At 45.5% G+C, this 13,543-nt stretch overlaps 1 protein-coding gene across 1 annotated transcript in view; it reads left to right on the top strand.

Annotated features, from left to right (window-relative positions):
- The window catches only part of LOC139365071 (adhesion G protein-coupled receptor L1-like), a 251,969-nt gene that overhangs the window by 162,577 nt on the left and 75,849 nt on the right, over positions 1-13,543 (top strand). Inside the window, exons 8-10 of the mRNA XM_071102434.1 lie at positions 6,091-6,298; positions 6,666-6,930; positions 7,318-7,645. Coding sequence (XP_070958535.1) covers positions 6,091-6,298; positions 6,666-6,930; positions 7,318-7,645 — 801 coding nt within the window. The remainder of the gene's footprint in view (positions 1-6,090; positions 6,299-6,665; positions 6,931-7,317; positions 7,646-13,543) is intronic.

Here is a 13,543-nt window from a genome sequence, read left to right as displayed (position 1 = left end):
TATGAAGATAACCATTAGAAATATATTCCCCAGCAGTCCCTGGATTAAAATGATTTGCCCACAACGGCACACAGTATGATCTCGGCAAGCTGTCATTGCTTAGATGTACTTCTATTATCACCTGTCAAAACTGTCATTATTATTCCCAACAAGGTAGTAAGGTACAGTATCTGTCATTTCAAAGGAGATTCTGTTCCTTTCATCATATTCATGCCACAGCTTCATATTGACGAGAAACAGTCACTGTTGACATATTGTATTGTGTCGGGAACAACAGCTGATAAATTAATTTCCTATTATTTTTTCATGGCAGTATTTTGCTGTAAAGTGTATACAATAGAAGATATGTTGCCCGTTCCAACTTACACCCTATTCCCTATATAGTGCACTACTTTAGTGCACATTGTAGGGAATAGGGTGCCATTTGGGATGCACACCTGTACACAGCAGATAAAAGCATGAAGGTTGGTTGTTAATCCTTGATAAGGTAAGTTGTATCACAGTACAGTAGGTTTGGTTATACTGCCTAGTGGTGTGGCCCCATTAGACCATGACTGCTCTGATCGTGCCAGACCAGATTTCCACGGCTCCTAAAAATGTGTTTCATCTAATCTAACAATCTCAACTAATCCCAGAAGCTCAATATGACTCAGGCTAACCTGTTCTAGGCCGGACTAGGATAATACCTAGTCCGATCTTTAATACCCCATCCCTAATACCTCATATCCATCTCTAATACCTAATACCTAATTCATGTAGTGCTGGTCCTAATAATACTGGGCTGTGTGGTAGTGTGTGTTAGCAGGGTGTGGCTGCCTGGGAGGTCAGGCTGTCCATACAGAGAGAGAATAAACAGGAAGAGGGCATGCTGGCTGAAAGAACAGGTCAGAGTTAATGAAGCCTCCCAGGCAGGGTGTGGAGCGGAGCGGCTCCCTCTGTTTGTCTTTGTGTGTGTGTGTGTGTGTGTGTGTGTGTGCATGCGAGTGAACCTCTCTCTCTCTTTCTTTTCTCTGGTCTGTGTGTGTCAGTGCCAGCTCAGTGTGACCGCCTGGGAGGCCAGTCCAGTGATGAGCCCCACTGACACCCGGCCCTGCCAGCCCACCCAACACCCAGCTAATTAGAATAAGCAGAGCCAGAGAGCCATGTTAGAGTTCCTATCAGCAGACTGTAAAGGGACAGAGAGAATAACAGGACAAAACACATAGGATGGTTAGCCCTTACTCTTTACTGCAATACCCTGGTATACAGTAATGCTGACTATGCTACTGTATAGTGTGAAGCCGATTCAGGGTAGTGGTGCTGTTAATATATTACTGGGATCAATGATTTGTCCCATAAATACCTGTTAAACCTCTTGTGATTCACCGTACATAGAGAACCCAATTGGGCCAGGAACCAAAAGGTTGCTGGATCGAATCCCCAAGCTGACAAGGTAAAACTCTATTGTTCTGCCCCTGAGCAAGGCAGTTAACCCACTGTTCCCCAGGCGCTGAAGATGTGGATGTCGATTAAGGCAGCCCCCTGCACCTTTCTGAGGGGTTGGGTTAAATGTGCAAGACACAATTCAGGTGAATGCATTCAGTTGTACAGCTGACTAGGTTTCCCCTTTCCTTTCCCAATATGAATACAAGTCAGCATTGTGGATTAAAGGTAGCCCTTGACAATGCACTGCACCAGCCATTGGTTTTTTATTAGCCAGGACTCTGTAATCCAAGGCTGGTCTGTACAGTAGTCATGGACTCTTTTCAGATACAGACTCCCACAACTTGTTGGTTGTTTTGGTTGTAAATGCAGGTCGTCCATTTGTCTGCTTGTCCGTCTGTGTGTCCTGTGTTGTTGTGTGCGTGACTAGAGACGGGACAGTAGCACGGCTGTGTTGGTCTGTCCTTTATCCTACCTTGTCTGCTTGTCCGTCTGTGTGTCCTGTGTTGTTGTGTGCGTGACTAGAGACGGGACAGTAGCACGGCTGTGTTGGTCTGTCCTTTATCCTACCTTGTCTGCTTGTCCGTCTGTGTGTCCTGTGTTGTTGTGTGCGTGACTAGAGACGGGACAGTAGCACGGCTGTGTTGGTCTGTCCTTTATCCTACCTTGTCTGCTTGTCCGTCTGTGTGTCCTGTGTTGTTGTGTGCGTGACTAGAGACGGGACAGTAGCACGGCTGTGTTGGTCTGTCCTTTATCCTACCTTGTCTGCTTGTCCGTCTGTGTGTCCTGTGTTGTTGTGTGCGTGACTAGAGACGGGACAGTAGCACGGCTGTGTTGGTCTGTCCTTTATCCTACCTTGTCTGCTTGTCCGTCTGTGTGTCCTGTGTTGTTGTGTGCGTGACTAGAGACGGGACAGTAGCACGGCTGTGTTGGTCTGTCCTTTATCCTACCTTGTCTGCTTGTCCGTCTGTGTGTCCTGTGTTGTTGTGTGCGTGACTAGAGACGGGACAGTAGCACGGCTGTGTTGGTCTGTCCTTTATCCTACCTTGTCTGCTTGTCCGTCTGTGTGTCCTGTGTTGTTGTGTGCGTGACTAGAGACGGGACAGTAGCACGGCTGTGTTGGTCTGTCCTTTATCCTACCTTGAGGCAGGAGGATGTTCTGTCCTTTATCCTACCTTGAGGCAGGAGGATGTTCTGTCCTTTATCCTACCTTGAGGCAGGAGGATGTTCTGTCCTTTATCCTACCTTGAGGCAGGAGGATGTTCTGTCCTTTATCCTACCCTGAGGCAGGAGGATGTTCTGTCCTTTATCCTACCTTGAGGCAGGAGGATGTTCTGTCCTTTATCCTACCTTGAGGCAGGAGGATGTTCTGTCCTTTATCCTACCCTGAGGCAGGAGGATGTTCTGTCCTTTATCCTACCCTGAGGCAGGAGGATGTTCTGTCCTTTATCCTACCCTGAGGCAGGAGGATGTTCTGTCCTTTATCCTACCCTGAGGCAGGAGGATGTTCTGTCCTTTATCCTACCCTGAGGCAGGAGGATGTTCTGTCCTTTATCCTACCCTGAGGCAGGAGGATGTTCTGTCCTTTATCCTACCCTGAGGCAGGAGGATGTTCTGTCCTTTATCCTACCCTGAGGCAGGAGGATGTTCTGTCTTTGTTTATGGGTCAGCCATGCAGCAGCTTGTTCCGCTCTTTATGTCTCTACTCCTCTTTACTTTGATGCTGTTGTTTGTTTCATCCTCGTCACAGCTTTGTTCATAGAATTCAGCCATTTATCCCTGAGCTACTTTTCTTGTATATTTTATAGGATTGCTGGAAGTGTTATAAAATAGAGATGAAGGAAGAATACCTGACAAAGTCACTGTAAATGAGGACTACATTCAAATTACACATTGACCCTTGAGGGTTCCCCAAAACCAGTGGGCTGTACCAATGTAGATAATTTCAACTCTACGGGGGTGCCACTGCCTACGTTAATAACTATGGGGCTCCCCAGCATGCTAGAACACCCCTGCTGCTGGAAACCATTCTTAGATCAACCACTGTAGCTCCTCGGCTGCTTGTTTTAACAATGGAGCATGACAGTCCCTTTGTGAAGCCCCTCTATTCAATGTGTTTGTTTACGCCCAGGCTTGATTTGAGTCATGTTTTGACGTAAGATATTCATCCCTGCTGAGTCCCCTCAGACACAACAACAGTATCATCACTGAGGCACAGCACACAGCCACACACTTCTGAGAGACTAAAACTTCCCACTGGGCAGAGATGCCAATTCAGCATCTATTCTACGTTGGTTCAATGTAATTGCATTGATATGACCTGGAAACAACGTTGATTCAACCAGTGTGTGCCCCGTGGGGAGAGAGAGAGGCATAATATATTGATACTACTATTGTGACCAGCAAACATTTCCTGAAACCATAAAAAGAGAGGCAGGTAAAGGAATAAGATACATTTTCCCTAGACGGTCCTTTCTCAGGAACGCTGCCATCTCCTACGGTACGCAGCATGTCCAAGGATGTAGCATCCTAGGCTTAGTTCCATCCTACTAAATCTGCCAGCAATGTTTGTGTATGTGCATGTGTGTGTGTGTGTGTTGACTGTGTCTAAACGCCCCTGTAGGGACCAGTTAGACCACGGCTCCGTTCAGTCATAACGTGACCCGTGTGAGTTCCCTGTCCTCTGTTCTCAACACACTGACTGGCTGGGCTGCTGGGGCCAGGACACATACATAACTGAGTATCCAGAGAAGAGGGGAGTCCTCTGTTCAGCTCTTTCATTTTGTACCTGTACTGTCCCTATACTGTACCTGTAGTGTCCCTGTAGTGTCCCTGTACTGTCCCTGTAGTATCTCTGTAGTGTCCCTGTAGTATCTCTGTAGTGTCCCTGTAGTATCTCTGTAGTGTCCCTGTAGTATCCCTGTAGTGTCCCTGTAGTATCTCTGTAGTGTCCCTGTAGTATCTCTGTAGTGTCCCTGTAGTATCTCTGTAGTGTCCCTGTAGTGTCCCTGTAGTATCTCTGTAGTGTCCCTGTAGTATCTCTGTAGTGTCCCTGTAGTATCTCTGTAGTGTCCCTGTAGTATCTCTGTAGTGTCCCTGTAGTATCTCTGTAGTGTCCCTGTAGTATCTCTGTAGTGTCCCTGTAGTATCCCTGTAGTGTCCCTGTAGTGTCTCCGTTGCTCTCACGTCCTCACAGAGTCTCCTGTGATGTCACTGTGTGACCGTGCTGTTGATGCCAGCAGCTTTTTTCCATAGATACCTCTCCTCCTCCGCCCGGTTCCCCTCCCGCCCCACCTGACAGTCCTCTGGTCCCAGGTCAGACACTATCTGGCTGAGAGAGAAAGTGCGTCAGCCAGCCAATTTACAGCAGTCCCCAGTGGGTGACCTCCAGGAGAGAGCTATGAGACAGGAAGGAGGGTAGGAGGCAGAGTGTGTGTGTGTGTGTGTGTGTGTGTGTGTGTGTGTGTGTGTGTGTGTGTGTGTGTGTGTGTGTGTGTGTGTGTGTGTGTGTGTGTGTGTGTGTGTGTGTGTGTGTGTGTGTGTGTGTGTGTGTGTGTGTGTGTGTGGATTAAGTATGGATTGCAACAACAGACGAAGGGGACCCTGGCCAGACTCTTATTTTCTACCTCAGACTTCATGGCATTACTCTTGACTGAGATCCAACCACCTGTACTGATACAACACTCTAAAACTCATACTGTTATTTCCTACCACAGAGCAGGAATACTGAGCTTCTTACAATATACATGCACAATAAAACCTTAAGTAGGCCAAGATGAATCAGATTAAATACTATCTGGGCAGCAGCAGCTAGGAATCTACCATTTATCAGAACACTACAGGCAGCTCTTAGGCCTCAATTCTGATATTTAGCAAATTAGCTTTTTGTATTCCTTCATTTTTGATCTGATAATGTATCTCACCTCATTCCCCTCGCTCTCACTCTCTCTCTGTCTCTGTTTCTCTCTCACTCTCTGTCTCTCACTCTCTGTCTCTCTCACTCTCTCTCTCTGTCTCTGTCTCTCTCACTCTCGGTCTGTCTCTCTCTGTCTCTCTATCTTTCTTTCTCTGTCTCTCTCTGTCTCTCACTCTCTCTCTCACTCTCTCTCTCACTCTCTCTCTCTCACTCTCTCTGTCTGTCTCTCTCTCTGTCTTTCTCTCTCTGTCTCTCTCTGTCTCTCTCTGTCTCTCTCTCTCTCACTCTCTCTGCCTGTCTCTCTCTCTCTGTCTTTCTGTCTTTCTTTCTTTCTCTCTCTCTCTCTCTCTCTCTCTCTCTCTCTCTCTCTCTCTCTCACTGAACATCTCTGCGTCTCTTTCCCCACTATACTCTCATCCCATCTTCTACCCCTTTCTTTGTCCTCTTCCTCATCTCTTCTCTCTTTACGTTTCCCACTCATCATCTCCTTAATATACTCCTTTATCTTACATTGCTCCTTTTATGTCCCTTCACTCCATCTCTCACACTCTCCATCTCTCTCTCTTTCTCCCTCCCTTTCTCGCTCGCACTCTCTCTCTCTCCCTTTCTCTCTCTATCGCTCTCTCTCTCTCTCTGTCTTTCTCCCTTTCTCTCTCTCTCACCCTCTCCTCCCTCACTCCCTCCCGCCCTCCCTCCCTCTCGCTCTCTCACCCTCTCCCTCCCCATCTCTCTCTCTTTCCACTCTCCTCCAGTCTTTGTGTGTCCGGGCACACTGCTGCGTGTACAGGCGGCCAGCTCGCTGCAGGAGGCAGAGCATCAGTCGGGGGCGTGGTGTAAGGACCCCCTGCAGTCAGGTGACCGGCTCTATGTCATGCCTTGGACTCCCTACCGCACCGACATGCTGTATGAGTACGCCTCCTGGGAGGACTTCAGACAGAACCGCGCCACCACCACCTACAAGTGAGCACCGCCTCTGCCCCCCCGCCAGTTCACATCAAATAATCCCTCTGCCTCTGCATTGATTTATTTGAATACTGCTGTAGATGGATGGTGAATGGCAGTGTGGGTTCCATGGGGTCCTGTGGTGATCTGTGGTCCACTGGTGGGGCACCTCAGGGGTCAGTGTGAAGTCCAATTAATTTAGTGAAATACATGTTTTTTCTTGTGCTCCATGGGATGGAGAAGTATGAGAACCACTGTTCTAATGTATGTGATCATACTATTGGTCTCTTTGGACATGTGCTTATGAGCAGGTCATTGCCCAAAAGCTCATGGGTTATTGATTCTCCTGTCATATTCTGACCACCCACTTCTTCCCCTCCTATAGGTTGCCGAACCGTGTTGATGGCACAGGCTTCGTGGTATACGATGGCGCCGTGTTCTACAATAAGGAGCGCACACGCAACATGGTCAAGTATGACCTGCGCACACGCATCAAGAGCGGCGAGGCCATTATCGCCAATGCCAACTACCACGACACATCGCCCTACCGCTGGGGTGGGAAGAGCGATATTGACCTGGCAGTGGACGAGAACGGGCTGTGGGTCATCTACGCCACAGAGTCCAACAACGGACGACTGGTGGTCAGCCAGGTGGGTGGAGGAGAGGAGGATGGAGGGAATAGAAGAGAGAGGAGTATAACGGGGATGGAGGGAATAGAAGAGAGAGGAGTGTAACAGGATGATGGAGGGAATAGAAGAGAGAGGAGTGTAACAGGATGATGGAGGGAATAGAAGAGAGAGGAGTGTAACAGGATGATGGAGGGAATAGAAGAGTGTGAAGAGGAGTGTAACAGGGGGATGGAGTTGGACTGGACATTTCTAAGCTCAACTAAAATAGGCCTAATGGTTTATTTATTTATTTCATAAATACACTTTCTTGTGTTTATCACCGTAACACCAGGATTGAGCGTTTAAGAATGGGTGATATTCTGTAGTTTGAGATATATTTATTTTTACCATCACCCCCCCTCCTCCCAGGTGAACCCGTACACCCTGCGCTTCGAGGGCACCTGGGAGACCAGCTTCGACAAGAGGCTGGCGTCCAACGCCTTCATGGCGTGCGGCGTGCTCTACGCCGTGCGCAGTGTCTATCAGGACGACGACAGCGAGGCCGGCGGGGATCTGATCCTTTACGCCTACAACACGAACCGTGCCCGGGAGGAGCCCGTCCACATCCCCTTCCCTAACCCCTACCAGTACGTCTCCTCTGTGGACTATAACCCCAGAGACAACCAGCTCTACATCTGGAACAACTATAATGTTCTGAGATACCCGCTGGAGTTCGGACCACCGGACCCCACCACTGGTGAGTCAACGCAGAGTCCTGAGATGTGTGTGTACAGTGGACCTTTATTTCTGGTATAATTTGTCCATTGATGTCAGTTGTAGTGGGATATTTGCACAAATGCAAATCACCACCTGTTCGCCCTCTTGTACGTACCTTGCTTTTTCAGATTAATTATCCATTGTGTTTTGGGTGAATATTTTAGCGATGCAGGCCTATCTGGAGTTAGTATTTGGCCCTGAGAGGAAGAGAGAGGGAGAGAGAGAGAGAGAGAGAGAGAGAGAGACAAAGACAGACAGACAGACAGTCTTGTCCCAGTGTTGTTAGAGGAGACTGGGTGTTTGATCAGTTGAGATTTTGTAGTTGGGATGTGTTACTTCTATGGATGCATTACAGTTGGTTGTTAATGTCGGTAGTGACTTCTGTCATATACATTTGATCAATAATTGACATCCTCCTTTCTTCTTCCTTTCTTGTCGTGCACGCTCCCTCCCCTCTCCAGGGGTAGTGATAGGAACACTGAAAGAGTAATATATAGATATATTAAAGTAGTTTGTCGTGCACGCCCCCTCCCCTCTCCAGGGGTAGTGATAGGAACACTGAAAGAGTAATATATAGATATATTAAAGTAGTTTGTCATGCACGCTCCCTCCCCTCTCCAGGGGTAGTGATAGGAACACTGAAAGAGTAATATATAGATATATTAAAGTAGTTTGTCGTGCACGCTCCCTCCCCTCTCCAAGGTTAGTGATAGGAACACTGAAAGAGTAATATATAGATATATTAAAGTAGTTTGTCGTGCACGCCCCCTCCCCTCTCCAACGTTAGTGATAGGAACACTGAAAGAGTAATATATAGATATATTAAAGTAGTTTGTCGTGCACGCTCCCTCCCCTCTCCAGGGGTAGTGATAGGAACACTGAAAGAGTAATATATAGATATATTAAAGTAGTTTGTCGTGCACGCTCCCTCCCCTCTCCAGGGGTAGTGATAGGAACACTGAAAGAGTAATATATAGATATATTAAAGTAGTTTGTCGTGCACGCTCCCTCCCCTCTCCAGGGGTAGTGATAGGAACACTGAAAGAGTAATATATAGATATATTAAAGTAGTTTGTCGTGCACGCTCCCTCCCCTCTCCAAGGTTAGTGATAGGAACACTGAAAGAGTAATATATAGATATATTAAAGTAGTTTGTCGTGCACGCCCCCTCCCCTCTCCAAGGTTAGTGATAGGAACACTGAAAGAGTAATATATAGATATATTAAAGTAGTTTGTCGTGCACGCTCCCTCCCCTCTCCAAGGTTAGTGATAGGAACACTGAAAGAGTAATATATAGATATATTAAAGTAGTTTGTCGTGCACGCCCCCTCCCCTCTCCAAGGTTAGTGATAGGAACACTGAAAGAGTAATATATAGATATATTAAAGTAGTTTGCCGTGCACGCTCCCTCCCCTTTCCAGGGGTAGTGATAGGAACACTGAAAGAGTAATATATAGATATATTAAAGTAGTTTGCCGTGCACGCCCCCTCCCCTCTCCAAGGTTAGTGATAGGAACACTGAAAGAGTAATATATAGATATATTAAAGTAGTTTGTCGTGCACGCTCCCTCCCCTCTCCAAGGTTAGTGATAGGAACACTGAAAGAGTAATATATAGATATATTAAAGTAGTTTGTCGTGCACGCTCCCTCCCCTCTCCAAGGTTAGTGATAGGAACACTGAAAGAGTAATATATAGATATATTAAAGTAGTTTGTCGTGCACGCCCCCTCCCCTCTCCAGGGGTAGTGATAGGAACACTGAAAGAGTAATATATAGATATATTAAAGTAGTTTGTCGTGCACGCTCCCTCCCCTCTCCAAGGTTAGTGATAGGAACACTGAAAGAGTAATATATAGATATATTAAAGTAGTTTGTCGTGCACGCCCCCTCCCCTCTCCAAGGTTAGTGATAGGAACACTGAAAGAGTAATATATAGATATATTAAAGTAGTTTGTCGTGCACGCTCCCTCCCCTCTCCAGGGGTAGTGATAGGAACACTGAAAGAGTAATATATAGATATATTAAAGTAGTTTGCCGTGCACGCCCCCTCCCCTCTCCAAGGTTAGTGATAGGAACACTGAAAGAGTAATATATAGATATATTAAAGTAGTTTGTCGTGCACGCTCCCTCCCCTCTCCAGGGGTAGTGATAGGAACACTGAAAGAGTAATATATAGATATATTAAAGTAGTTTGCCGTGCACGCTCCCTCCCCTCTCCAAGGTTAGTGATAGGAACACTGAAAGAGTAATATATAGATATATTAAAGTAGTTTGTCGTGCACGCTCCCTCCCCTCTCCAAGGTTAGTGATAGGAACACTGAAAGAGTAATATATAGATATATTAAAGTAGTTTGTCGTGCACGCCCCCTCCCCTCTCCAGGGGTAGTGATAGGAACACTGAAAGAGTAATATATAGATATATTAAAGTAGTTTGTCGTGCACGCTCCCTCCCCTCTCCAAGGTTAGTGATAGGAACACTGAAAGAGTAATATATAGATATATTAAAGTAGTTTGTCGTGCACGCCCCCTCCCCTCTCCAAGGTTAGTGATAGGAACACTGAAAGAGTAATATATAGATATATTAAAGTAGTTTGTCGTGCACGCCCCTTCCCCTCTCCAAGGTTAGTGATAGGAACACTGAAAGAGTAATATATAGATATATTAAAGTAGTTTGCCGTGCACGCTCCCTCCCCTCTCCAGGGGTAGTGATAGGAACACTGAAAGAGTAATATATAGATATATTAAAGTAGTTTGCCGTGCACGCCCCCTCCCCTCTCCAAGGTTAGTGATAGGAACACTGAAAGAGTAATATATAGATATATTAAAGTAGTTTGTCGTGCACGCTCCCTCCCCTCTCCAGGGGTAGTGATAGGAACACTGAAAGAGTAATATATAGATATATTAAAGTAGTTTGCCGTGCACGCTCCCTCCCCTCTCCAAGGTTAGTGATAGGAACACTGAAAGAGTAATATATAGATATATTAAAGTAGTTTGTCGTGCACGCTCCCTCCCCTCTCCAAGGTTAGTGATAGGAACACTGAAAGAGTAATATATAGATATATTAAAGTAGTTTGTCGTGCACGCCCCCTCCCCTCTCCAGGGGTAGTGATAGGAACACTGAAAGAGTAATATATAGATATATTAAAGTAGTTTGCCGTGCACGCCCCCTCCCCTCTCCAAGGTTAGTGATAGGAACACTGAAAGAGTAATATATAGATATATTAAAGTAGTTTGTCGTGCACGCTCCCTCCCCTCTCCAAGGTTAGTGATAGGAACACTGAAAGAGTAATATATAGATATATTAAAGTAGTTTGTCGTGCACGCCCCCTCCCCTCTCCAAGGTTAGTGATAGGAACACTGAAAGAGTAATATATAGATATATTAAAGTAGTTTGCCGTGCACGCTCCCTCCCCTTTCCAGGGGTAGTGATAGGAACACTGAAAGAGTAATATATAGATATATTAAAGTAGTTTGCCGTGCACGCCCCCTCCCCTCTCCAAGGTTAGTGATAGGAACACTGAAAGAGTAATATATAGATATATTAAAGTAGTTTGTCGTGCACGCTCCCTCCCCTCTCCAAGGTTAGTGATAGGAACACTGAAAGAGTAATATATAGATATATTAAAGTAGTTTGTCGTGCACGCTCCCTCCCCTCTCCAAGGTTAGTGATAGGAACACTGAAAGAGTAATATATAGATATATTAAAGTAGTTTGTCGTGCACGCCCCCTCCCCTCTCCAGGGGTAGTGATAGGAACACTGAAAGAGTAATATATAGATATATTAAAGTAGTTTGTCGTGCACGCTCCCTCCCCTCTCCAAGGTTAGTGATAGGAACACTGAAAGAGTAATATATAGATATATTAAAGTAGTTTGTCGTGCACGCCCCCTCCCCTCTCCAGGGGTAGTGATAGGAACACTGAAAGAGTAATATATAGATATATTAAAGTAGTTTGCCGTGCACGCCCCCTCCCCTCTCCAAGGTTAGTGATAGGAACACTGAAAGAGTAATATATAGATATATTAAAGTAGTTTGTCGTGCACGCTCCCTCCCCTCTCCAGGGGTAGTGATAGGAACACTGAAAGAGTAATATATAGATATATTAAAGTAGTTTGCCGTGCACGCTCCCTCCCCTCTCCAAGGTTAGTGATAGGAACACTGAAAGAGTAATATATAGATATATTAAAGTAGTTTGTCGTGCACGCTCCCTCCCCTCTCCAAGGTTAGTGATAGGAACACTGAAAGAGTAATATATAGATATATTAAAGTAGTTTGTCGTGCACGCCCCCTCCCCTCTCCAGGGGTAGTGATAGGAACACTGAAAGAGTAATATATAGATATATTAAAGTAGTTTGCCGTGCACGCCCCCTCCCCTCTCCAAGGTTAGTGATAGGAACACTGAAAGAGTAATATATAGATATATTAAAGTAGTTTGTCGTGCACGCTCCCTCCCCTCTCCAAGGTTAGTGATAGGAACACTGAAAGAGTAATATATAGATATATTAAAGTAGTTTGTCGTGCACGCCCCCTCCCCTCTCCAAGGTTAGTGATAGGAACACTGAAAGAGTAATATATAGATATATTAAAGTAGTTTGCCGTGCACGCTCCCTCCCCTTTCCAGGGGTAGTGATAGGAACACTGAAAGAGTAATATATAGATATATTAAAGTAGTTTGCCGTGCACGCCCCCTCCCCTCTCCAAGGTTAGTGATAGGAACACTGAAAGAGTAATATATAGATATATTAAAGTAGTTTGTCGTGCACGCTCCCTCCCCTCTCCAAGGTTAGTGATAGGAACACTGAAAGAGTAATATATAGATATATTAAAGTAGTTTGTCGTGCACGCTCCCTCCCCTCTCCAAGGTTAGTGATAGGAACACTGAAAGAGTAATATATAGATATATTAAAGTAGTTTGTCGTGCACGCCCCCTCCCCTCTCCAGGGGTAGTGATAGGAACACTGAAAGAGTAATATATAGATATATTAAAGTAGTTTGTCGTGCACGCTCCCTCCCCTCTCCAAGGTTAGTGATAGGAACACTGAAAGAGTAATATATAGATATATTAAAGTAGTTTGTCGTGCACGCCCCCTCCCCTCTCCAAGGTTAGTGATAGGAACACTGAAAGAGTAATATATAGATATATTAAAGTAGTTTGTCGTGCACGCTCCCTCCCCTCTCCAGGGGTAGTGATAGGAACACTGAAAGAGTAATATATAGATATATTAAAGTAGTTTGCCGTGCACGCCCCCTCCCCTCTCCAAGGTTAGTGATAGGAACACTGAAAGAGTAATATATAGATATATTAAAGTAGTTTGTCGTGCACGCTCCCTCCCCTCTCCAGGGGTAGTGATAGGAACACTGAAAGAGTAATATATAGATATATTAAAGTAGTTTGCCGTGCACGCTCCCTCCCCTCTCCAAGGTTAGTGATAGGAACACTGAAAGAGTAATATATAGATATATTAAAGTAGTTTGTCGTGCACGCTCCCTCCCCTCTCCAAGGTTAGTGATAGGAACACTGAAAGAGTAATATATAGATATATTAAAGTAGTTTGTCGTGCACGCCCCCTCCCCTCTCCAGGGGTAGTGATAGGAACACTGAAAGAGTAATATATAGATATATTAAAGTAGTTTGTCGTGCACGCTCCCTCCCCTCTCCAAGGTTAGTGATAGGAACACTGAAAGAGTAATATATAGATATATTAAAGTAGTTTGTCGTGCACGCCCCCTCCCCTCTCCAAGGTTAGTGATAGGAACACTGAAAGAGTAATATATAGATATATTAAAGTAGTTTGTCGTGCACGCCCCCTCCCCTCTCCAAGGTTAGTGATAGGAACACTGAAAGAGTAATATATAGATATATTAAAGTAGTTTGCCG

Source organism: Oncorhynchus clarkii, chromosome 13 (assembly GCF_045791955.1).
Source record: "Oncorhynchus clarkii lewisi isolate Uvic-CL-2024 chromosome 13, UVic_Ocla_1.0, whole genome shotgun sequence".
NCBI lineage: Eukaryota > Metazoa > Chordata > Actinopteri > Salmoniformes > Salmonidae > Oncorhynchus > Oncorhynchus clarkii.
This window is presented reverse-complemented; position numbering and strand designations above follow the sequence as displayed.